Source organism: Passer montanus, unplaced genomic scaffold, assembly GCF_014805655.1.
Source record: "Passer montanus isolate IOZ18808 unplaced genomic scaffold, ASM1480565v1 scaffold25, whole genome shotgun sequence".
In the NCBI taxonomy this organism is placed as follows: domain Eukaryota; kingdom Metazoa; phylum Chordata; class Aves; order Passeriformes; family Passeridae; genus Passer; species Passer montanus.
This window is the reverse complement of record NW_024367149.1, coordinates 6,967,014-6,992,718: the sequence shown is the minus strand read 5'-3', so window position 1 is coordinate 6,992,718 and position 25,705 is coordinate 6,967,014. Positions and strand designations below refer to the sequence as shown.

General features: G+C 44.0%; 1 protein-coding gene across 1 annotated transcript; it reads left to right on the top strand.

Annotated features, from left to right (window-relative positions):
* The first annotated feature begins 132 nt into the window (after positions 1-132).
* NRDC (nardilysin convertase) lies at positions 133-25,610 on the top strand. Its single transcript, XM_039711414.1, has 31 exons — positions 133-476; positions 4,211-4,520; positions 4,700-4,781; positions 5,360-5,513; positions 7,184-7,257; positions 8,675-8,770; positions 9,705-9,827; positions 11,205-11,262; positions 12,193-12,266; positions 12,456-12,525; positions 12,885-12,962; positions 13,396-13,516; positions 13,595-13,653; positions 14,181-14,235; positions 15,467-15,571; positions 15,838-15,961; positions 16,457-16,543; positions 17,142-17,261; positions 18,015-18,066; positions 19,161-19,311; positions 20,296-20,423; positions 20,718-20,880; positions 21,546-21,577; positions 21,863-22,001; positions 22,414-22,461; positions 22,746-22,798; positions 23,405-23,488; positions 24,379-24,469; positions 24,756-24,872; positions 25,089-25,178; positions 25,396-25,610. Exons 1-31 carry the CDS (start codon positions 133-135, stop codon positions 25,588-25,590), a joined length of 3,477 nt encoding a protein of 1,158 aa, XP_039567348.1. The 3' UTR covers positions 25,591-25,610.
* Positions 25,611-25,705: the final 95 nt, after the last annotated feature.

Sequence of the window (25,705 nt, the reverse complement as noted above, 5' to 3'; positions counted from 1 at the left end):
TCTCATTTCTCTGCCCGCTCCGCCCTATTCTTGAAAGCAGCCACATCCCCCCCCTCCACTCCGCCATCTATGGTTTCCCCCACCCGCTCACGCCGGCAGCCTTGTCTGCACCAATGGGAGCGCCGCGCAGCCATGCGCATGCGCAGTCTCGCGGCCGCCCTCGCTCGGAGCGGGCGGGCGGCGGCGGCCGGGGGTCCCCGCGGGCGGGCCGTGGCCGGGGGCTGGCGGCCGGGACGGGCCGTTGTCCGGCCGCTGTGGAGCGGCGGCACCGCTGCCATGCCCGGCAGGAACAAGGCGACGTGCGGCTACGGCAGCCCGGAGCTCGCGGTGGGGCAGCAGGCCGCGGAGGGGGGCCGCGACGCCGGGGGCCGCTCGCCTCACGGGGACGAGGAGGAAGAGCGCGGCGGGGCCGGTCCCGAACACAACCTCGGTGACCCTGACATCGTCAAGTCCCCCAGCGACCCCAAGCAGTACCGGTGAGGGCGGGTGCCGCCGGGGCAGCCCAGCCGGTCGGTGGGCGGGCTCTGCCCGGGGCAGGGGCAGGGGGGCCGGGCTGTCCCGGTGCCCGGGCAGCTCAGCCGGGTCCTGGCTGTGGTGAGGGAGGCTGGCGGTGCCGCGGGCGGGCTGCCCGGTGTGTGTGCGGGCAGGATCGGCCCTTGTGGCCAGGCCGGTCGGTGCTGGGTGTTCTGCAGGCACAGCAATGCCCGATTCAGCGCCGGTTCGCGGCCCCCGGCCCGGCAGCTCCTACGAAAGCGTTCAGTGCAAAGTGCGCTTCAAGTACTTCAGAGCAGATCCCAACTTCAGAACTGCTACTCTTCGTGTTTGAGATGAGCTGAGTTTTATATCTGTGAGTTGAGGCAAAGTGCTTTTAGGCTGCCATTTTGCTTGTGGTTTTATTTCAATATTTCTGAGTTATACCCTGAAAAGCGATGAAAAAGATCAACATCCCTGAGCACAGCCCACAGTGTCTGTGGGCCAGACCCAGCGAGAGGCTCTGATGAGAACTCCAGCAGGTTGAGCTCGTTGGATGCTGTAAGGTAGTCTGTTCTTGAAAGGACACTCTGATAACTTCTTCCTGTAAGAGAAGATTATCCATCCCTTGTTAGAGCTTCTTTTTAAAATTTATCTTTACTTTTCACGATGTCTAATCTGTGCAGCCAGTGGAGAATCTGCTGCCTGAGCCTGGAGCTGGAGTTTGGATTTGCAGTGACATTGGCTGACAGTGAGATTCCCTGCTGGCTGCCTGGAGAGGACTGTGCCCATTGGCTCAGGGAGAAACTTGCTCCCTCCCTTCTTGCCCTACTTCCTTGCTGTTCCTCTGGATCTCTGCCTGCCTCTCCCGATGGCATTCTTAGTCATGCTGCTTTGTGGCACGCTTGTCCTCCTGCTCTCAGCTGCTGGTGCTGCCAGGTTAAGAAACTGCTGCCTTTGCTGCCTGAAGCAGCACACTGGTGCTGATGGTGAAGTCCATTGAAGGCTGTCACTCTCTGCTTTGAGGCTCAGGAACCTCCTCTGCGTGTGAGAATTGGAGAGAGTGTTTGCTCATAGCACAAACTAATACCAAAATCTTGCAGAAATCCTACTGCCCGTTCCTAAAAGAATTTTTCAGTTGGAAGCACAGAGTTGCATCCTTTCAGACTGGTTTCCTTGAGTGTGAAGCTAGTCTGACAGAGCACAGACATTGTCCCTATGGAAGAGCAGTTCAGTGTGTCTGGAAGCAAAGCCACACTGAACCTGTGTCCAGGTGTGATTCCCAAACCTCCAGGGGAGTGTCCTGGCAGGTGATGTGATGCTGCTGACACATTTTCCCCACTTTACTCTTCAGTGATGTGTGCTGCAGCCCAGTCACAGTGGGATTAGTGTCTGTGTCCTGTAACACCAGTCTTAAGTTGATGGAAAATGTCTTATTTTGCCTTCCCAACTAACATTCACAAAACCAAAGGAGCTCTGATGTAGATATCAGGATGTATTTTCAGAAGTGGGTTTGTTGGGAGAAAATATTTGTCATGATAAAAGTTTGCTCATCAGAGCTGTAACTGTATAGTTATATTTACCAAAAATGTGTGTTTTATTTACATTCATCCACATGGAATTTCATGGTCCTGTATTTATCTTGTGAGATTGTAGCATTTCTCTCAGTGTTTCCCATGCACTGATATGTATTTCAATACTAACTTCTAACCAATTGTCAAAGAAAACCTTTGTGTCAGAACAATCCTGTTTAAACTCATTCAGGAGATTTAAGCAGTATTTTTAAGAATTTGAATTTTATTTTATAATTTGGCCTTACTTGCATCAGTGCTGTGTAGTCCTTCAAAAAAAGCAACTGGACTGTGCTTGTTTCTGTTTCTACCTTATGCCATTGCATTTTTTGTACTGTATTTTGCATACTAGTGGATATTAGTTACATTTGTCCTTTTCCACTGGAGTGAAACATGGAAAAAGTAAAGAACACCTATGTCAGTGGTGCCTGGGCTCTGTATAACCTAAGCTGTTTAGATCATGCTGGAGTGAAACCCAAGAGCCTCCAACAGTGGTTCAGCCCTGTCCTGTGTGCAACACCCACGAGCCTCCAGATGAGCAATGTAAAATTAGTATAATCTGCTCCATTAGCTTAATGGGGCTCTGTGCAAAGGATCAGCAAGAGCTGCTGGATACCCCTGCCTGAGCAGCTTTATGGCACCTTGTTCCTCGGGAAGAGCAGCCCTGGTCTGGGGTTCTCCAGGGGCTGTGCAAGCCTGCAGGGCTGAGTTTCTGTGGGGGAGAAGAAGTGCTGGAAGTGCTGTCTGGGGCTTTGGCTCTCAGCTGCCCAGAGGCTGAAGCACCCACGTGTGCAGTGTGTGTTTTAGGACACTCAGGAGTGCTGCAGCTGTGCACTGGGACACCTGGTGGGACACCTGGTGGGAATGGTTCACAAACATGCTTGCAGAATGCAGGAGGATTAACTTTGTATGCAAACATTCCAGCACTCTCTGTGCCTCCTGCAGCTCATCAGAGCATCCTTGCAAGTTACACAGTGTGTGCTGTAGTTTGAATGAGTCAAAATGCACTTATGCTTTTGGCTAGAACAGATTTGTCCTGCTCAGCACTCTTGCAGCAAGGAAACTGAGTGTGTGCATGATCACAAAACCCTGGCCAGAGTAAGCACTGTCACTTCCCCTTGGGTGACTGGTCATGAGTCATAACCTTAACACAACTATCAGACTTCTGTTCATTAGCTTTTTTCACAGACTTGCTAGTCCAGGAGCTGTGTCCACACCGCAAGGTTCTGACCTGGTACAAATTAGGGGGTTGGAGTAGATGACCTCTAAAGGCCCCTTTCAACAAAGACTGTTCTGTGATTCTGTGCTCTGCAACTCAGATTTTTCTGGGAGCGTGGGATGTGACCATGAGTTTGTTTTATTCTAGCTTGCTCTTTTTTTGTGTGTGTTTCTGCTGGGTCAGATCAGACCACAGGTCTCTATCACACTAGTTCATAGGGTGGATGAAGTGTTTTCTGGACCTTCCTTCCTTTCTGCTGCTGGTGTGTTAGCCAGTGCAAGCTCCTGGCAGGGATGTTCTGGCTAATTTGATAAATTGTGGGGTTTTATTTGAACATATACACACGTGTTTTAAAACTTCTGTGCATGTATAAACACATACACAGAACTGTTTATTGCTTCTTCATAGGAGCCCAGCCAGTTCCTGTGACTGGTTCTGTGGAGCCTGCAGAGGAACTCTCTCTTTTCTAGCACTTGCCTGCTACATCTGCAGACCCCATTTATTAGAAACCATTGATGAAAACAAATAAAATCCAATGCTCTGGGGCCTACTTAGAAACAAAGACTAAGGTCTTCATTCTGTCACATCATACCTGTTTCCAAGAGCCTAAAAGATGATTGAAGTTCTGGTTTGCCTGTTCTGAGTGCATGAAGTGAGTGCTAATAGCTGAAATGTTTCACAAAGAGAAGAATAAAAGCCAAAATCAGTGAGCTTGACCTTATGGGAGAAGGGCTTCTGCTACTGCCCTGAACTGCTTCTTATTCCTAGAGCTGTTGAATAGCAGAAGAATGTTTTACTTTCCTGCTATAAAACTGCTCAGTCTTGGCTACCATTAGATTTTCATTAGGAAATCATTCTCTAAACATTACATGAAATAATGAAATTTTTGCAATTCTGAAAATTCAGACTTAGAAAATTAACATATTCATTGCACAAAATTATTTTTCAGGTATATCAGACTGCAAAACGGCTTATGTGCACTTTTGATTTCGGATTTGAATTACTTGGATGGTGCTCCAACATCTTCAGAGGAGGACGAGGAGGATAATGATGATGATTCTGAAGAGGGCAGTGATGAATATGATGACTCTGGAGCTGAGATCGAAGATGGCAAAGAAGATGATGATGAGGGGGATGAGGGGGATGAGAGTGAGGACAGTGATGGAGATAATGAGGATTTCAATGACTCTGAGGACAGTGAATTAGAAGAGCTGGCTGAAAAGGAAGAGACAAGAAAGAGAGGTTGTTCAGAAAAGCAGGTATGTACTTAAAGCTGTAAGGTGCAAAAATATATAGTGAACTTCCTTGAGGTTGTTATTAGGTCTTCAGATGAGACCTTTTTATTGTGCCTGTCCCAGTTGATTCATCTTGTATTTCTGTCATTTTCCTGAAGTATTTCTTGAAGCAGCTTTTACTGAGAATGTTGTCTTTTCTCTAGTCTGCAGCAGCCCTCTGTGTTGCTGTTGGCAGCTTCTCTGATCCTGAAGATCTGCCTGGACTAGCACACTTCCTGGAACATAGTATGTATCTGCTCCTGTTTCATCTTCTCCAGCTTCAGTGCCAAATGGGTGCTATGTAGCTCTGCATTTCTGAATATTTAGTATCAATTCCTAATTTGGCTATTTGAGAATTTATTTTCATGAGCTTATGATTGTATACACATACTGACTTAGTAAGGAGTTCTTAATATGGGAGAAGGTGTCTCATACACTTTGCCAAGCTGTGCATTAGCTTATATCACCTTCATTTGTTACCCATTAAACTGAGGGGAATTATCTTACCTGTGGCTCTATAGACCAGGTTGGAGCTTTGTCTCCTGGTAAAGGGTGATGAATTAGCAATGTGGACACAGAAACCACGTGAAGTTTCTGACCAGGCATGTTTCAAAAAACTGTTCTTGCCTGGTTGAGGCCAGGCCTGCCTGGGAGGGCACTGTCAGAGGCAAAGTACAGCAGGAACTGGGCAGATCCCCCAGGCTGTTGGTATTCAGTGATTTCCTCTGCCTCTGAGCTGTGGCTCAGTCACAGGGGTTGCTCTAGCTGCACTGGGGATTAACAGATTCATGTCACTTTGGCACATTGGTGACTTTTTGCTGCAGTGGTTTTCATGGGCAGTTTGAAGTACCCAGATGAGAACGGGTTTGATGCGTTCCTGAAGAAGCACGGGGGCGGTGACAACGCCTCGACCGACTGCGAGAGGACAGTGTTCCAGTTTGATGTGCAGAGGAAGTACTTCAAAGAGGCCCTGGATAGGTAATTTTATATGAATGGTGATTAGCTGTTAATTGAGGTCTGTATGTGCCTCAGGAGCTTGGGTGTAGTTGTCCACTTCTTCATTTTGGGCTGATCAAAGCTGTTGCTGAACTTCCATAGCTACCTGCACTGTACTGAATATAGGAAAGGGCTGTTTCCCTTTGGATTTGTTGCTGTTTTATTTCTGTGGGACTATGTAGGACCCATGTTTAAGTCTTAACACATGCAGCTCTTTGATTGTTTTGGCACTCTTAAACTGGTAGCATTGATGACAGGAGAAATGTTATGCAATGTGACAACTGATCAGAGGGGAAGTGCTCCCAGAATCCCAGTGACTCATCCCTTGAAATGTCTGTCCTGGTAGAGTTACTGTTTTTTCAAAATTGTTAGTTTGTTTCAGGCAGCCTTCAAAGTTGTGGTGCAATGTGTGTCTCAGGAGGAGGCATTTAACCCAGTGCATTCACTGCTGAATGTCTCTTTTGCCAGAAAGTGCTTAACTTGCTCTTTTGTGCTTTTGGAGCAACAAAGCTCCACTGGTTGGCATGGTTTCCTTTATTGAGAGGAATTTCTCATTCATAGGGGTGTAGCTGAATATTCTTGATGCCATAAAATATCTCAGGAGAAGACTAGGCTCCACTGCAAATTTACTTTGACACAAGAGCAAGTGTTTGCCCATTTTCCAACTATAACCTAAATTTTACTTTACTAGGCCAATTTCAGCTTCCATTTGCAGATTAATTCAGCTTTTTAAGATGTTTGGAAGTGCAAAAGAATAAAAAAAAATATAATTGCAATCTGTCACAACAGCTTGCTTAGTGCAGAGGGAAGCAGAAATTAGGAGTTCTGTAGGATAGCTTCTCATACAAAGGAGATAAATGAGTGCTGAGGATGAATTCTGCTCATTCAAACACTTGTGGATCTGAAGAAATAGAAATACATCACCTTTCAGTTGTCTTCAGGATGGGTCTTCCGGCCATAGAACTCCATCACAGATATATTACTTTTAACCTTTTACTACTCCTAACCTTTTGCTTCAGCCAGTTCAGTTTTTCATTAAAAAACCTCAGCAAATAAAACAGAACTATTAGATTCTCTGGCAGCCTTCTGCAGTCTCCATGCTCTGCAGATCTCTTCCTTTCCAGTGCTCTGCTCTCTGAGGATACAGAAGAAATTTATTTGGATGACAACACTGACTTTTATAGTAGATAATAAAATTGTAATGGGTATAGAAACTTGTGTTTCACAACAGTTTGTTTCCTGGAGTTAGGAAGAAACTTCCCCTGTGGTCATGTTGTTCCTGAGGAACAACTGGGATTTCCTCTGCAGCATCTGATACTGGTCCCTGTTAGCTCCAGATTCCAGACTAGGTGGATCATTATGTCATGTGGTGTGAGCATTCTCAGGATGCAGTGCAGATTGTCCTGCACCCATTAGTGCCACATCCTACTGCATCCAACCAACTCAGTCCCACCCTGGAGCTGGGAAGTTCTGCCCTTTGCTTTCTGATGGCTTTTGTCTTTCTTTAAGACATTATAGTCAAGAGTGACATAGCTTGTAGTAAGTCAAGCAACTTTGTAAACCAAAATAGTAGATGTTGGATTTAATTACTGGGGTTTTGCCTGAGTTTAATAGACACTGAAGAAAAGTACATGAATTTTTCTGTTCCATAGGTGGGCACAATTCTTTATTCACCCATTAATGATCAGGGATGCAATAGATCGAGAAGTGGAGGCTGTAGACAGTGGTAAGTAAGACAATCTTCTCCTGTGTGTTTAGCCCATCTTCTTAAAACAAAACCTACTTTGCTATACTGTTTATTGTTTCTGTGTTGAACAATATTATAAGCACTTCAGTCAGCTTCACATAACTTACCAGAGAGATTAAACTCTTGAACTGAAGCTTTGTGGCTGTTAGACATCAGTGGCTTTTAGAGGAAGAAAAACTGGATGTGGTGCCAGCACTGTGAGAGTTTACCCTTGCATTTTCATTAATTGGAAATTAATAATCTGAAGTGGTTTGGCAGTAACTGGCAGGGCAGTTACATGAGCATGTGGATGCTCTGCAGTGAACAAAATGCCTTTAGCTCCAGCACAGCCCCAGAGCTCTCTCCAGTCCTGTGCAGAGTTAATACAATAACTTGAGGTGATTTTACTTGTCTCCTTATTCTAACACCTGAATAACTGAAAAGTCACTTCCCAGAAGGAAGTTAAACCAGGCACAGAAGCGAGTGGAGTGTTGATTTTCTTATATGTGATGGATACTCCCACACTGCCTCTAAAATGTCACTGTTTTAGGAAAAAAATAGCGGATATCCCAACTAGGTCAAATATTTATTCCAAGTAATTTTCTTTATCTGTCTTCTGGCAAGGAGAAATGAGCAATTTGGTCTTTGAATTTAGATAAAAGTCAGTGTAAACAAGGACCTGCCTTGGAGTTAAGGTGTGGTTCTTCAACAGCTTCAGCCATTTTGCACCTTGGTGGTGCAGAACCAGGCCTTGCCTTGCAGTGACACCATGGTAATGTGCTGCCCAGGAAATGGTGTCAGCTTGCTGAGCTGGCTGCAGGAGAGCCCAGCCACAGGAATTAGTTTACAGCTCTGCTCTACATGGTTGTTATCGCCAGCAGAACAGGAATGGGAAAATGCAGTTCAGGAGGGTAAATTGATTTTGGCACAGCCCCATGTTTAGATTAGTGTAAAGTGGTTGTAAAGCTGCATTTTTAGAAACTTATCTTGTTCACCTTTCAATTTCTTATTTCATTATTAGGCTAGGGGTTCTGTGTGACATATGGTAGAAACAGGTTTGTAATTGTTCTCTGGCTCTTACTGCAGGGCCTGATCCTGTATAATATTGATAGCCTTTTGTCCCCATTGAACCTAACATAATCAGAGCATTCAGACAGGACAAGGTGGTGCTTTACATGCTTTTCCTTCTTAACACTTTTTTTGCTTCTAACACCTTCTTTACTTCTCAGCTACATTTTTCCTCTTATTTGCATTATTACTTTCTTATTTCACTACTTCATTCATATATTAAAAGAAATTCCAGACTGCATCTGTGTGGTATGTCTCCTTTTCAGTTTGGCTGGGATTTGTGCTTTGTTTTGTGGGAACATGATGTCAAACTTTGATGCATGCCACTGCAAATTCTTATAATTAACAGAGTATCAGCTCGCCAGGCCCTCTGATGCAAACAGAAAGGAGATGTTATTTGGGAGTCTTGCCAGGCCTGGACATCCTATGAAGAAATTCTTTTGGGGTAAGTCCTGAATTTCTGTTATAAAATGGTAATGATACTTAAACTTTTAACCACTTAGAAGTTTGGGTGGTTAGATGCACTAACATGAACTGTCATATCACAGCAACCATTAGACTTGTTCAGAAGAGTTCAAGCAATTATCCATTTTACAGGAAATTGGTTGGGAATAAAAGCAGCTGTCGCCTTTCTAAGATACTTTTCTTTCTGGTATTGCTTTTTTCTATGTTATAACTGGGTGCCCAAGGTGTATAATTATGGAACTTTCTCTTAAGACAAAGGTGGTGCTCTCTGAGTCATCTCCATCTTTCTTAAGCTTGGTTTTTTTTGCTATTAGAATTTCCTGGAAAAATAAATTATTTCTAATTGTCTGTCAGGGGAGGCTTTTCAAAGTAAATAATTGAATTGAATTTCTGGGAGTTAGACCTTCACAGCCATTTGAGGGGAACAGAATGGAAATTTGTCCTTCTCCTGGACAGTCCAGTCCCCTCTCCCTCACCCTGTGGTGCTGGTGAGTGAGTAAATAGCAGTGTGGTTGATGGGTGTTAGAGTTACCAGCTTTGAAGTGTAGCTTGCTTTTGTAAATTTCTGTGGTGACATACACTGAACTTCGTATTTCCTCCTCTTTTTCCCTCTGCTGTTCTGCAAGTTCCATTGGTGAGGGAATGGCTGGCAACACACAGTGAGAGAGGTGATAATGCAGGAGGACTCTGGCCTTCCTTGTCATAGAAATATCAGCTGTCCTTTGGATAAGAACCAGAAATCAGAAAATACCCAGTTTCACTTAACACTCCTTTCACTCCAATTTTCTATTAGCTATTTTTAATGTGCCTTTACCACGATTAGACCTAGGGAGGAAAGTGACTTCTCACTGTGTGTGTTCCTGCTGCAAGCACTGTGTGGATAACTAGGCCTGGCTGCCCTGTGGTGTTTGCAGGCAATGCAGATACGCTCAAGCACGAGCCCAAGCTGAACAACATCGACACCTACACCCGGCTGAGGGAATTCTGGCAGCGCCACTACTCTGCTCACTACATGACTTTGGTTGTCCAGTCTAAAGGTAACATCAGTTGCTCCTTCAAAACAGCCTCACTGCTGCTGTTGGTGCTTTTGGAACCAGTCCAGCTGTAGCCCAAGCCAGTCTAGTGGCTTGTCCAGTCCTGCAGAGGGTATTTATATGTAGATTTTAGCCTGGTTTCCAGATGAAACAAGACCTGAGCAATTGTGCTGTGTAATTGTCATCTTCTTGAGAAACCTTTTGAATGGGTTCCATGTTAACACAGAAGGGAAAATCTCAAAGATAACATTTCAGAAATAATCTTGTAACAATGAAGACAAACAGTTAAATGAATTAATGCTGCTGATTTCTCTGCCATCAACAGTGAAACTCCTCAGCAAGTGATGGGGAGACTGAGACTGAATCTCCCACTTGTCTTGTTTGTCTAGGAGAAGTAGAGGTTCTATTTTTTTCCCCCATAGCTTGAAAAATTCTATACAAATGGATTAGAATTTTATTTCAGTGGAGAACTGCAGACCTGTGGGTTGTTTCTGCTGAGAATAGAAGAAACACATTTCTCAGAGGTTATTCAAGTTAGGTCTGTGTATAGGGAGGAGTTTTGTTGAATGCTAAAACTGCTTGCAATTCCCATCTCTAAAATGGAGATAGTAATAATAGAGGCATTCTTTCTTTTCTTCTCCTTTGCTTTTGAGTTTGGTCTAGACAATAAACTACATAGAGTGCTGAATGCCTCTTGAATAGTCATTTAGCCAGTGATGGATTGTAATATTTTCTGTGGTGTTTGGGAAGAAAATGGTGGTAACTGATAACCAGCCAGGTCTGTTTTGTATTTCTCTCTCTGTTGAAACAAACCCAACAGTGAATCCTCCCTCTACTCCAAGGAGACGTTTTTACTGCTGTTGTTTACATATACATCATCACTTTTGCAGTTCAGATTGGTTGCTTAAACAAGCAAAGTTTTTATTTTAAAAACCCTTCTGGTTTGGGACTTATTTCCCTCAGAAAAGAGGATGGGGAGAAGGAATCCTTAGGACTGCAGGACTGAGTTTGAGGGGGAGAACTCCTGTGCATAATCTGGAGAGAGTGGAATGAGTTGCAAGTCCTGGTGATTTTGTAGATCCCTAAGACAATAATTCCTTCTCCCAGTCACTCCAGGCACTACTGAACTTTAAATCCCAGTTGTGTCAGCCTGGGATTTGGGCACCCTACACAAACCCAGAGCTGTGGCCACGGGTACAGCTCAGCAAATGTTAAGAATTGGCTCAAACCAGCAGCTTTGAAGTTTATAATTTAGAACTCTGCAGTTTTCAAATACACTGACTTGCAGCCTCTTTGAAATAACTGAACTGGTGAGATAAGGTAACTTGTCTTAGATCTTGAGGAAATTGCATTTCTGTCTTTCTTCTTTCTTTTTTTTAGAAACACTGGATACATTGGAAAAGTGGGTGACAGAAATCTTCTCTGAGATCCCAAATAAGTAAGATTAATTTGATGCATAAAGACATTGCAGATGATAAAATTACCTTTTCTTAAAATGACATTTTAAAAAATCCCTTACTGGAGAAACAAAGGAAATTACCATTTGTTAATTAACATTTTTATCTGGGGAAAAAAAAGGCAACTTTTTAAATTAAAGACCACTGTTAATTGTTCCAGGAAGACTTTTTTTCTGCTTAACAATTATTTAGGCTGTGAGCTGTGTGGTGCTGACTTGAAGCAGTGTTTGCTTAATATGTGCTGAAGCCTTGACTTTATGATAAGTCATTCAAACTTAGATTATCATTTCACATTGCTTATCTTTGCTTTGTGTCAAAAATAATTAGAAGCAAAATTAATTAACATCATATCTGGAATTTAAGTGTCATCCTTAGGGTGGCAGTGGGTTAGAAATAAATTTTTTTTTAATGGTTCACTCCAATATGCCCTCTAAAAAGGGGGTTCTGCAAAAGCTTTGCTAACTTGAAAAGCATTTTTTTTCCCTTTTTCAAGATATTTGTTTCTGTGGAAATGCTCTTGTGAGAGCCTGGTGCCATTCAGAGACACATTTGTCTGTCCTGGCCACACCCCTCCTGCCCCACCAGACAGTCCATCAGGATTCCTTGGGTCCAGGGTGAACTCAGGCTGTCGTTTGCTGTTCTTGGCTGTACAGAAGGAGGTTTTGTGCTTCTACGGAAGGAAGGGACAGTGTTGGGGTGGTGTCCACCTCTTGGTTAATTGCTCAGTAGTGTGAGCAGGCTGCCTCCCAGGGAACCTCCCTGGGGCTGGGGGGATGCTGGGCTGCACCCTGGAAAAAGGGCCCTTTCCAGGCTCTCTGGTGTCCTGCAGAGCTGTGGTCCTGACACCTTTGAATATCTCAGTGTAGCCTTGAACCCTGCCAGTAACATCTCACCTCCATTTTGCTTTTAAGTGGTTTACCCAAACCCAGCTTTGGCCATCTGACTCAGCCCTTTGACACACCAGAGTTTCACAAGCTTTACAGAGGTAAGTGGAATGGATTTAAATGTTTTGAATACTTGAAAGCTGAAAGAAATTTTGTCTGGGTGATCCAGATACTTTGTAGAGTAATTCTGTGTGGTTTTAAATAGCTTTTAGCTATTTCTGAATTATGTAAAATTACTTATCTCTGTCTTGTCAGATATATTTATAATTAATTAATCTGTTTGTGTCCAGTTGTTCCCATCAGGAAAGTTCATTCATTGACCATCACTTGGGCACTTCCCCCACAAGAACAGTATTACAGGTACACTGTGCTGCATTTTACTTCTACCTTGTTTATGCTGTGAATAATTTCTTGACTTCCACAACAAACCAAAGAATCTCATTTACTTGTCTAACAGATTACTTTGGTTGAGCTAGGGGGGCATTTTAGAAATTATTTAAACTGCTGCAAATACAGTTCCCTTTCCTCACTGACTCAGATCAGTCATAATGTTCTGAACTCCCACACTTTCAGCTTATTATTTTAATTCTGCCTGAAAATGCAGAACTTGCCCTGAAAAAAGAGACAGTGCATATTTTAGTCATTAGCCCAGTGATTTGAATTCTTGTTGTGAAATGTGTTACCTCCTGGCATCTAATCTTCTCCAAACTTTCTCTTAGGGTGAAGCCTCTTCATTATATTTCCTGGCTGGTGGGACATGAAGGCAAAGGCAGTGTTCTTTCTTTCCTTAGGAAAAAGTAGGTGGTTTTTAAGCACGGTTATTAAATACTTTGATCTCATTCAAATACAGATAAACTCTGTTTTGTGTATTTATATTTTCTATAGATGTAAAAGCAGGCCAAGCCTGCTTTTTTAATCAGTATTTTGTAGTGATATTCTGTAAGGTGATGATAAACCCAAGTGAGAAATAAATGAGCTTTTTGTCTGTGATTCCTGGATCAGCAGTATCTCTGACTGATCTTTGAGATCTCCAAAAGGTTACTCAGCTTTTTCACTGTTTTTCTTTAATTCTGTATCCTGAGGTCACATCCTTAAACTGGAAAAGCTTTGTGTAAACTGTAAATGGATTGAAAGCCTCTGAAATGAAGATACCCTGTGATATACTGCTTCTAGCTAAGCTCAAACAAAGCTGAAAGGATTCATTAATAAGTACCTTTCACTCTTCCATAGGTTTTGGGCCCTTGCATTGTATGGAGGAAATGGAGAGACAGGATTTGAACAGAACTCCACTTACTCCATCTTCAGCATTTCTGTGACTTTGACTGATGAAGGTTACAAGCACTTCTACGAGGTATGGTGTCCTGCTGCTTGTTTTTCCTGCTGTTTCCCTAATGTCTGGAAAGATGAATGTGTTCCTTTCTGTCTGCAGGTGGCCCACGTTGTGTTTCAGTATGTGAAGATGCTGCAGAAAAGGGGGCCAGATCAAAGGCAAGTGTTTGCCACTCCTGCAGATATTTGTGGTGGTGTCCTTCTCCATTATCCTGTTGTTTGTAGTGTGTGCAATTCTTGTGGAGTTCCTGGAGCATAAACAGGGAGTCACTAGTAAGGCTTCTCTGTGTGGAAAACATGTCAGTTTAAAAAGAAATTTTCTAAAGATTTAGAAAATATTTAGGTGCAGTTTTGTGTTCATTTTAAACTAATTTGTTGAGCCAGGTCTGTGGAAGTCAGGACTGGGTGTTCTGGTGTTAGCCTAAGTTTATGTTAATTTGGTATCGGATTTTGACTCTTGTTAGTTAACTCTCTTTCTCTTTGGAAATTAGAAGAACTTTCTGTCAGTTCTGAGAAATGCCATTTTGGGAAGTGCATTTAATACTGGCTTTTGTGTCTTGTACCTGAATGAATCATCCATCTCACCATTGATGCCTTTCCTAGAAGGCTCCTTTTTTAAGATTCTTGGTAAATGTTGTGGAATAATGGAGAAAATCCACTTTTATTATCTTCTTCCTCCTTTGCAGAATATGGGAAGAAATACAAAAGATTGAAGCTAATGAATTTCACTACCAGGAACAGGTATTTATCCAGTGTTCTGAAATAGGTAAACAATGAAAAGTAATTACTTTTTCCTTTTGAAACACATTTTCAAAGTTCTGTTTGAGAAGAAATATATTGTGCATTTAATGAGGCTGTATTTTGCTGAAAGGAGATGTGTTCTAGGCAGGGAAATATTGAGGTTTTTCCCTAACAGAATTTAATGTTTATTTTTCATTCCTTACCTGCTAGGTAGGCTCTTTCAGATTAGACTTTCTTACTCTTACATTTCAGATTAGACTTTCTTACTCTTACATTTAGCCATGTTCTGTTTCTTACTAGATAACTTGGGGTTTTTTTCTTTGAATGCCACTGAAATTTCCTTTTGGGAAAACAAATCCATCCATAGAAACAATACATAGAGCAGGAACATAGATTTGTGTGTGCTTTTGTGACAGGGTTGTGAATCCCAGGGCCAGAAGAATGACTTAGCCATGGCACCCCAGTTTTCTGCTTGGTGGATGGAGCTGTGCTAAGGAATGATGGTCTCACAGGCAGGGCTTGGCATGAGGGGTGCCCAGGAGAGGTTTGATGTTTTCTCTGGTGTTTGGTGTCTTAAGAAATCCTTGGGCATGTTTCCCCTACATTTACAAGACACAGATGTGCCAAACTCAGCTCCTTCCAGGCGTGCTGTGCTCTCTGTCTGACCCAGGATCTCTCCAGTCCTGTGCTGGCTGGTGCAAACACCCCAAAAGCACTTGGCAAGAAGCAGAGCAGCCTGCTCCTCCAGGCTGCCTTACCCTGCTGAAGGGCAACGTGTATTTCATGTTCAAACAGGAGAACTCCCCCTGCTCATCATGGCAGGAGCTGGGGAAGGGAGCACAGCCAGAGGTACTCGTGCAGCAGCTGCAGTTCCTTGCCTTGTGCTTTCTAGGTCACTTTAAATCTTGAATTGTTGTTCTGCTTGTGTCCCCTGGAGGCAAGGAGTGCATTCTGCTGGGGCTTTAACTTAGATTCCATGCCTGTGAACTGCATAATCAGGCTTTCTTCTGCAAAGATGATGTGTCTGAAATTTCAGGATTCTCAAAGGAGACTGAACATTAGATATGGTTATGAAATAGATTTAATTTAATAACTGAAACGAAATGCTGTAACAAGCACAGCATCCAACACTTGCTCAACATATCTGACTGGTCAAGCTCTTCTCAGAGCAGAAAATTGATATCTTGGGTTTCTAATGATGTGACAAATAGCTTTATTTCTTTGCTTGCAGACAGATCCAGTTGACTATGTGGAAAACCTTTGTGAGAACATGCAATTGTTTCAGAAGGAAGATTTTCTGACAGGAGACCAGCTCTTGTTTGAATACAAGCCAGAGGTAAATGTTCTTTGAACTCTGATTATATGTTTTGATGTAAGGAAAACATGTGCATACTGTGTAATACAGGCATGTGTACAGGCATTTGTAATTAAACATAAGGCAGGCACAGGTTTTGTATTAATTGAAACACTTGTTGTATTCAGAAAGCAAATCTGTTTTGTAAGCTTGTTATGTCTGTTCTTCCTACATTCCAACTGAGAAGTCTTTGCTGGCTCAGGCAGGCAGAGCTGCATTTGAACTGAAATATTGTCTGGAACTTGTAGATCATTGCTGATGCCCTGAACCAGCTCAGCCCTCAGAGAGCCAACCTGGTTTTGCTGTCTGCTGCCAACGAAGGCCAGTGTCACCTCAAAGAGAAGTGGTTTGGGACTCAGTACAGCATGGAAGGTAAAACAGCAGCAGCAGCTGAGAATGTCTGATCCCTGCATTAGAGGAAGTGAAAGGGTGACAACACAAAATACAAGTGCATGGAAGTGGGGGAATGAATCCTCAGTGCTTTCTTGAGCTCTCCATTAGTCTCTGTGGCACCCAAACCTGCTGTTTTTTGCTGCCAGTGGATTCCCACTCCTGCAGTTCCTTTGGGAGGCAGGGGTCCCACTGAGCTCCACTTGGCTGCCATTCAGGGGAAAGAGCAGCAAGGGAGCACAGGCTGTAGGGGCAGCTGGGTTGCTGAGGCAGACTTGATTTGCCTTTTAATAGGACTGCTTCAGTCCTGCTCCAGAAGATTTTGTAGGGAGGGATTTAGAAAGAGTCCTGAGGAATGGGGTTATGGTAAAAAACTGCTGTGATACTGCAGATCTTTCTGGAGATTGGGAAAAGATGTCTGGAAATAGAATGGCCTTCCCTTCCTGTTGAACTAATGCATTTCATGGTTTTGCACAGATATTGACAAGTACTGGAGTGATTTATGGGACAGTGACTTTGAGTTAAATCCGGATTTACACCTTCCAGAGGAAAACAAATACATAGGTAAGGGACCTGGGCATGAGTGAAATCTTCCCCAGTGATTTATTTGAGAATTTGCTCTGGTTTAGAAACAGCCTAAACTGGTATCAACCGGTCTTTGCAAATAAAAAAAACATGAGCACTCTGTTCAGCTAGATTTTATATACTCTTCTTTTATTTATAAGCTTAAGAACTGAGTTATTTTAAGGTATATCAAATTACAGATGATATATCCATAACAGAGCAGGCCTCACAGTCAGTGAGAGTTAATACAGAGCTCCAGACACCTTAGAAGAGAATTTTATTTGCTTAATCCTCCTGCTTCTGAAAGCATCTAAATACCATCTGGCTTTGTTGCCAAAAGCAAATGAAATGAAAGCCAGGACTTGTGTCCTGAATGGAATGTGATGCCACCACTTCTGCTCTGCTTCAGCCACTGTTCTGGTGTGGAAGTGAAAAAGAGATGTTCTTTGGGTCCAGGAAAGTACTGTCCCAAATAATTTAGAAAACTGGAGGAGAAAAATGTATTTTTGATACATTTGAAGACTTGGATGAATTGATCCTGATTGTGTCTGTGAAACACACTAACGTGTGGTTTTGGTGTGCTTTTTCTCTTTGCTAGCCACTGACTTTGCTTTGAAAGTTGCTGACTGCCCCGAGACAGAATATCCAGTCAAAACCCTCAGCACACAACAAGGCTGTCTCTGGTACAGGAAGGATGATAAATTCAAAATCCCAAAAGGTAAATGCCTGAGGGTTTTCTCCCTGCTTTTACCAGCTGGAATTTATTTGAAGGCAAATAACCCCTGGTAGTGTTCAGCATTTAAACTAGTGCTTGCTGTCAGCTCTTCTATGGTCCTTTTGATGTGTTTATTAGCTACAGTAAAAGAGAAGCAGGTGAGCTAAGGCAACCAAGACACCCTGCTGATACCTCAGGTTGAAAATCACTGAAATTTACTGACTTCTGAACAGTGTGTGGGGACAGGATTGGACAGACAGAATATGCTGCTGAGACAAGGGCTTGAGAAGGAAGGAGCACTTGAATTAGAAGGGACATAATCTCTTCTACAGCAAGAGAAAAATACAGCCTGGATCAGGGACAAGGGTGTAAAATATATTGCTGCTTTCAAGCAGAATGTCACAGTTTTTAGTGTCTCTTAAACAGATGTTCTGTGAAGTGTTCTTTTTCTATTTATAGTGGTCATGCCATGGGAGTATTCTGCAAAGCACAGCTTTGTTTTCCAATATTTGGTACTTCAAAGGGAAGATTTTTGGAGTAAGAAAGAGAAGACATTTAATGATGACTTAAATAAGAAAATAATGCTTAATGATTTAATGATTTCTTAGAATAAGGAAAAAAAAGTGTTATAGATGAATGACCATTTTCATTAAACTCGAATTGTCACCAAAGAGCAACTTGATGGAAATATATTTGAGTTCAGAAAACTGTCACTTTCTATACAATTGCTCATTGAAATTTCCTTTTCCTCCCCAGGTTATGTTCGATTCCATCTGATCTCTCCATTGATACAGCAGTCTGCAGAGAAGTGAGGATTGTGTTCTTTATGCTTACCTTGCAGAGTAGCTAAATTGCCATACCTAGTGGAAAACGGGGAAGAGACTTTCATTTTGAGCAGGAATAGAATAAGGTGTCCTTTCACATCCTTCCACTGTCCTTGTGGTTTTCCCTGCAGTTTGGTGATGGTGTTCTGCAGCAGGTCCTGCCTGTAGCCAACAGATGTGTAAGGAGTTCATGGTGTTGTGTTCCCCAGGGCAGCTCTGGGGAAAAGCAGTGCCACAGCAACAGTGCTCAGAGAAGGAGCTGCTCCTGGAAAGAGCAGTCCACACTCATGGCCTGAGCTTGTCCCACATCCTGGGAGCCTGCAGGAGCAGGAGAGGCTGCAGCAGCTTTGGGAAACCAGCTGGGGTCAGGCAGAGCTCTGGGGGCAGTTCTGGCTCTGCTGCACTTGGCTGTCAGTGCCACTTGTAACCAGTGTCACGGTGCTGTTGTCATAAGCCTGCCAAGACCTGCACAAAGCATGTTTTGGGAAAGCCTTTTTAAGTCTGTTTTCATGAGGTGTGTTAGTTTCATTTTTGAATTGGAATCCAGGCAATAGCAGAAACCTGAAAGCAGGGACTGCAATTTCCAGCCTGCTTTGCTCTAGCTTATTATTATTTTTTTGCCTTGGTAGATAAATAATCATTATCATAGATAAATAATCATACTCATTACTCAGGTATTGAGCATAACTGAGTCTATATGTCCCCCACACCTTTACATAAAGTAAAATAATTTCATTTGCTGTGATTTTTCCATATTTGGAGCATTGTCTTGTTAAAATGTGCATTCTTACCTTGAAGAAACCTTAAATTGTGTGAAGCTGGAATCTTTCACCTTGCAAGGAATAGCTGAATGTCCAGATAATTTTTAAGTACTGTCATGTGCTTTTTACACAAAGAGAAAGCTTCATTCTCTATTTCTGGGTTTTTTTAGAAAATTTTCTTTTTGCATCTCATTTTACACAAATTCCATTTCTGTTGGAATTCACTGCATGTACCATCAAGCTCATTGGGCTTGACTTTCATATTTAGTCCATCTTTTTTTCTTGCTTTTTAACCCCCTGCCCTTTTCTCCCTGCAGCATAGTCTTGTTTGATACATTTGTAAACATCCTTTCCCACAACCTGGGGGAACCAGCTTACGAAGCAGACGTGGCTCAGCTGGAGTACAAGCTGGTGGCTGGAGAGTATGGCCTGATCATCAGAGTGAAAGGATTCAATCACAAACTACCTGTAAGCTCTGCTCCTCTCCTCTCTGCTGTTATGCCTGCAGCTTTGCAGTGTGTGCTTTTCTGGAGCTGTGAATGGTTGGATGAGGTTTTTAAATAGAAAAATTGGTCTCTGGCAGGGTAATGCAGCAAATGTGCTGCTTTTTCTTGTGCTTACATGTATAAAGATGGAGTTGGGTGAACTTACACAAGCTCAAATTACTGACTTCAGGCTGACTTAAATCTTCCTTTTAAGTAATAACTGTTATCTCCATGAAAATTTTAACAGCTTTTCCTATTAAAAGAGCTTTGTGTCTCCCATGGCCACAAAGAGAATTGGAGCATTTCCATCTCTAAGTTGTGCCTATTTGCATGATGTCTGAAAAGAGATCTTGGTTTCAATTTGACTTTGGAGATCCAGCTTCTGAACATGCTCATTTTGGGTGCAGATTTCCTGTGGTGGCTTGCTGAGAGGATTGGGGGATTCCTCTGTTGCCATTCCCTAAATTCATGAAAGACATGGCAGGCACAGAGAGGACACTGTGAAGAGGAGACAACCATTAACTTCCATTGCAAGAGCTTTGCTGGAGCTTTAAGACCATTAATCACCTGTCAGACTTATTAACAGGAGTTTTAACAGAAAAAGCCCAATACACAAGCAGCAGGGTCTGAATATTCTCTTTTTTAATCCTGAATGATGTCTCTGTTGTGATGTCGTTGTAAAAGGAAAAAATGGAATATTGAATACAGAAATGTTGGGGGTTCTAGGCTAGATTTGTTTCAGTAGAATGTGGAAACTCCTATTGATTTGGGATATGGAGCTTGTTCACTGTAAAAACACTGCCCTTCTGAAAGGGTCATTTGGGATAGAATTGTTTAGTAAACATCTGGCAGAATGGAGGAATGTGCTTTAGTAATGCTCCATGTCTCAATAATGATAATTTTATATTATTGTATAGCATTAAATTAAACCAACGAAAACCCCAACTTGAAACTGTTCTCTTTACAGCTTCTATTTCAGCTCATCATCGATTACTTGTCTGACTTCAGCTTTACTCCAGCAGTTTTTGAAATGATAACAGAGCAGCTGAAGAAAACATACTACAACATCCTCATTAAACCCGAGACTCTGGCCAAGTGAGTTCTGGGGGAGGGCAGCAGGTGCTGAGGCTGAGCTGAGGAGCTCAGGGATCCCTGCTCTGTGCTCACAGGGCTCTTTGCGGCTTTGCTCGTGGCTTAGGCAGCCCCAGCAGCTCTGCAGCAGCGGGGCAGACGCGGGCTCACACCCCACAGCCAGGGAGCTGCTGTCCTGCAGGGACCTGGAGCAGTGGGAGCTGCTGGGAGCCCTCTCTGTCCCTGTCTGCAGTCAGGAGTGGCATCTGTGGCATCCAGCAGCTCGTGACGAGCTGTGCTTGTGTCCGTGGCCTGCAGGGACGTGCGGCTGCTGATCCTGGAGCACGGGCGCTGGTCCATGATCGACAAGTACCAGACGCTGATGAAGGGGCTCTCCATCGAGGCGCTCTCCGCCTTCGTCAGCGCCTTCAAGTCCCAGCTCTTCGTGGAGGGGCTCGTGCAAGGCAACTTCACCAGCAGGGTGAGTGCTCACACTGGGCTCTAGCTCACCCAACTCTGTTCTGGCAGTCTGGAGTCTCCTGGGTACTGGGCACCTTCAGCGCCTCAGGAGAGCTTGTGGGGATAGGCAGTCCGCAGCTGTCAGTTTGAACAGAAGTTTCCAGGAATTTGTATTTAAACTGCTGATAGGAAAAAATATAGTAGATGTCTGTAATCTATTTCTCCAGGAAAAAATGTAGTCGATGTCTGTAATCTGTTTCTCCTGTTGCCACCATTTTTTATATTGTTTGGTGTATGGATATATTTGATATGCAGAAATTCCCACAGTGGTGCCACAGGAGGAGGCTTCCCTCAGAGCACATTTATCCTGGGAATTTGACTGCCTGCATGGTTTGGTTAAACCTCATTGAGTGCCAAACACATGGAGTAAGGATAACTGGTGCTATTTTCTTGGCTCATGCCTTCTCCTTCTGGAATAGTGCCAAAAGCAGCGTGGAGACTCTGTGGTGTGGTGCAGAGGAGGCTGGAGGGACTGGGGACAATGTGAGGGAGCAGGGATTTAGGGAGCAGGACAGCTCAGCTGTTCTTTGCTTGGGGCTCACTCTCTCAAGTCCTGCCCTGGGGTGTGTGGTTATGAATTGGGGTAATACTTCTAAATAAAACTGATGTCTTGTCTTTCTTCCCTAGGAAGCAAAGGATTTCCTGAATTACGTTGTTCAGTGAGTATCTCTTGACTCTTTAATTGGTTATTATATGGAACCTATAATCAAGATAAGATTCTTTTCTGGAGGAGGGAGTCAGAGTGGGAGTGCTGAGAAATTCCCTTCTTCCCTCTGGTGTGTGCAGGAGGTGGCTGTTGATGGTGGCAGTTTAAGCAGACGTAGTTCTGGTTTGGGGAAGGGGAAAATAACATCAGACCAAGGGTGTAAATGTCTGAGTGTTGCTCTGGTTTTGGCCAAGGTGTGAGCAGGTGTTTGAAGCTGTGCTGTTTGTGCTCCCTCCAGAAAGCTCCACTTTGCTCCCCTGGCCCATCCCTGCCCCGTGCAGTTCCGGGTGGTGGATCTGCCAAACACCCACCTGCTCTGCAAGGTGAAAACTCTCAACAAGGGCGACGCCAACTCCGAGGTGACAGTCTATTACCAGGTACCTGTGCTGGGCTGGGCTGGCCTGCTCCCCCTGGCACCACCCCTCCCTGAGAGCAGGCCCTGCACAGGGGTGTCACACAGGGGTCACTCACACCTCGTGTGAGCACAGGCCCTGTGTCCCAAGGCTCAACCCAAGTGGAAATCCCTGAATTCCAGGTGGGGGCTTCCCTGAAGCCAGCACCTCCCTTCCTGTACTGGTGCTGGGAGCTGGGTTAGTGCTGTGGTGGCTTCCTGGTGTCCCCAGCTCTGATCCTGGGGGCTGGGCTGGACCTGTCCCCTCAGGGAAAACCAGAATTTCCTGCTGTGAATTGTCCCTCAGTGCTGCAGTCCAAGCTGAGGTGTGTGCCACAAGTCACCTTGGCCTGAGCAATCACATTAAACCCACCCTAAATTCTTCATTCTCTTTCCAGTCAGGTGCCAGGAACCTGAGGGAATACACCCTGATGGAGCTGCTTGTGGTAAGTTTGTGTTTGTGCCTCCTAACTCAGCACAGTTCCCCTGAACTCTGCTTGGAGCTGACTGGCCCCAGCTGTTTTGTTGCTGCCCCTGGCTGGAATGTTGGGGTGCTGCAGTGATGGACACTGCAGGAGACTGTTCCTGTAGCTCCCAGCCCACAGGACTGAGCTCTCTCAGTGCAGTGGCTGTGGCTGGCCAGGGGCACTTGAGTGTCCCCGTGCTCTGTGTGGAGCCCATGAGGGGCTGCAGGCAGTGTCACTTCTGCTGTACCTTTGTGCTCTTTCAGATGCACATGGAGGAGCCTTGCTTTGACTTCCTGAGGACCAAGCAGACCCTTGGGTGAGTTCACTGGAGGAATTCTCCTGCACCTGCTCCTACACCCCTGCTTTGACTGGTTTCACTCTGGGAATCCTTCCTGCACAGTGGCTGATCCTCAGCTGCTGTAATGGAAACAGCAACATCAACACTACAGAACCAAAAGCACCCTCAATACAAGGTGCAAGCCAAGTTGCTTTTGACTTCTGTAAGAGTTGCCTCTATTACCAGTGTGTTAACTCAGAATTATTCAGCATGAAGTTGTTCCTTGCACTTCCACACTCAGCCCCCCTTCCCCAGGGCTGTTTTCACAGCAGCTCTGTGGTGCTGAGCAGCCTCCCTCAGAGGCACCCTGCTACCTCAGAAACTGGAGCAGGCTTTTCACAGCTCTGGGTCTCTCACTCTGCTTGGATGAGTTTGCAGGAACCCAAATACAAACACTCCCAAGTTTAAAAGGATTTCCTAAAGCTGAGAAAACACTGAAAAGCAGCAATGCAGAAAATAAAGAAAATAAGACTATTGCAAATTTAGATCTCAGATTTTTCTGTCTAAAGTACCAACACTATTTTAACTTGCAGCATGTCCTCTAAATGAAAAGTTAATTGTGCTTGTGTCCTTTTTTCTTTGAAGCTACCACGTGTACCCCACCTGCAGGAATACTTCTGGGATTCTTGGCTTCTCAGTCACAGTGGCAACCCAGGCAACTAAATACAAGTAAGTGCTCTGTGGGGAAAGTTCTCCACGACTCCCAGCCCTGGATTCCTGTGGGAATCACCTGCTCCCAGTTAAGAGTTCCCTCCTGTTTCAGGCCACAGAGGGATTTTTTAATTCAAGGGGATGTCAGAAGGGACACTGCTGCCAGTCACAACATCCTGACTCAAAACCAGCACCTGAAGAAAAGAATAGCCTTAGGCTGCTTAAAACTGCAGTGGTCCTGACTTGAATAGTGAAAAGTAATCTCAAGACTAAGTAAAATACCCCCTGCCCTTTTGAAGCTATTCTGCCAGGAGAGTTCAAATCCTGTCTAGCTGTTCTTGTGGCTCATGTTCAGCAGGCACAGCACTGCTATGGTTTCATTCAAACCTGGGCCTTTGAACTACAAGCATTTGACTTGCCAGAGTTGAAGGGTTATTTGAAAAATGTGCCACTTGTGAAAAATAACACTGTGTCAGTGAAAGCTTAATTAGCACAGTGCTGCTGCCTCTAATTTTTACATTTGGATTCTTCCATTACTGAGATCTGTGTCATCAGTGGGGGTTTTAATGTGTCAGAAACCTCAGGGTCCATCACACCACATTTTCTTTCAGTCCTGATCCTTATAGCCCCTAACTCTGCAGGGCTCAGGGCTGCAGCTGGGGACAGCAGAGCAGGTCCCCAGCAGCGTCACAGCAGCGGCTCCTGGGGTGCCCGTGTGCAGCTGAAAATGAGAGCACTGCAGAGACTGACCACCAGGGGTTCTCAGATGAGGGAGCTTTTCAGGGCATGAGGGAAGTGAGCCTGTCCTTCCTCATCATATGGGGCTGCTACTTAACCACTTAATCTTGTTTTGTGGGTTTGTTTTTGTTGTTTTTCCTACCTAATTAAATTATTTGTTTCTCTTTTAGTTCTGAATTAGTTGACAGAAAAATAGAGGAGTTTCTTTCTTGCTTTGAAGAGAAAATCAAGGATTTATCTGAAGAGGCTTTTAGCACCCAGGTAAAACGTCTTAAAAAGCTCTTCTTTGAACTGCATGATTCTGTTACAGCTATCTGGTAATTTTCTGAGGTTTTCTGGACAAAGGCCTCACCTTTTAAAACGTGCCTCTTGCCCTGTTCTGCTGTTGTTCCCTAAACATCCATTCTCTGGCCATTTGCAGTTAAGCTCAAAAAGCAAGGAGCTACCTCGTTAATGTAATTCAGCTTTTCTTTCACCTGCAGTGACTGTGTTGGTAAATTAAGGTAGTTTTAAACCCATTAAAATGAATTGTCTTTTTCCCATGTAGGTAACAGCTTTGATAAAACTGAAAGAATGTGAAGACTCCCACCTTGGGGAAGAAGTGGACAGGAACTGGAATGAAGTGGTGACCCAGCAGTACCTGTTTGACAGGCTGGCACGGGAGGTGGGTGTCCTGCAGCTGTGGGACACAAAAACCACACTGGTTTCAAAAGCACACATGGGATTTATGCTACTAGTGACACACTGGGTTTAAAATTACACGTTCTTTTAAAAAGGTTCTTTTATCCAGTGGAGTAGAGGTTGCAGAGGAAATATTTTTATGTTTAAAATTATTTGAATCACTGCTGTGCTCCTAAAACCTCCTTCCTGTGGGTTTCAGATTGAAGCTCTCAAGTCTATTACACAAGAAGACCTGGTCAACTGGTTCCAGGCTCACAGAAGCAACCAGAGGAAAGTGCTCAGTGTACATGTGAGTGTCTGCCAGCTCCTGCTGCCACCTTCAAGAAGCAGAGTGCAGTAAGGGCAGGGGAGAGGAGATCTGTGGTGTCACTTTTACTCTGGTTATCCACATTGTCTTCATTTACAAGTAGTGTTCTTGTTAGAATTGCATTTTAGTATCAAGTTAAGTGTCAGGGCAGAGAAACACTGAATGAGATCCCAATTTCTCTTCTGGTACCTTTTTCCAGGTGATTGGATATGGAAAGCACGAAGGGGACTCAGAGGTGACAGCTGTCTCAGGACAGAACTCTTCATCTGGTGAAATACCTCATCTTGTTTTATTGCCCCCCTCCTCTCTGATGCGTGACTTTACTTCCATCAAGGACATCAAAGCCTACACATCAACTCTGAATGTTCTCCCTTACCATAAAATATTGAAATAAAACTGATACCTTGCCCTGCCCTGCTGTGTAATACAGGTGCTTTCTGCAACATCAACACTACAAACCTATTTTTATTAAAGCAGAGCTGTAGTGGTAGCTGGGATGAAGAGCCCAT

Bases quoted from the DNA above. Each gene is read 5' to 3' on its own strand.
- NRDC (XM_039711414.1), top strand. From the start codon at position 133: ATGCGCATGCGCAGTCTCGCGGCCGCCCTCGCTCGGAGCGGGCGGGCG. The intron at 4,521-4,699 runs GTATGTACTTAA...TCTTTTCTCTAG, and splicing joins GAGGTTGTTCAGAAAAGCAG to TCTGCAGCAGCCCTCTGTGT. The intron at 12,963-13,395 runs GTAGGTGGTTTT...ACTCTTCCATAG, and splicing joins CTTTCTTTCCTTAGGAAAAA to GTTTTGGGCCCTTGCATTGT.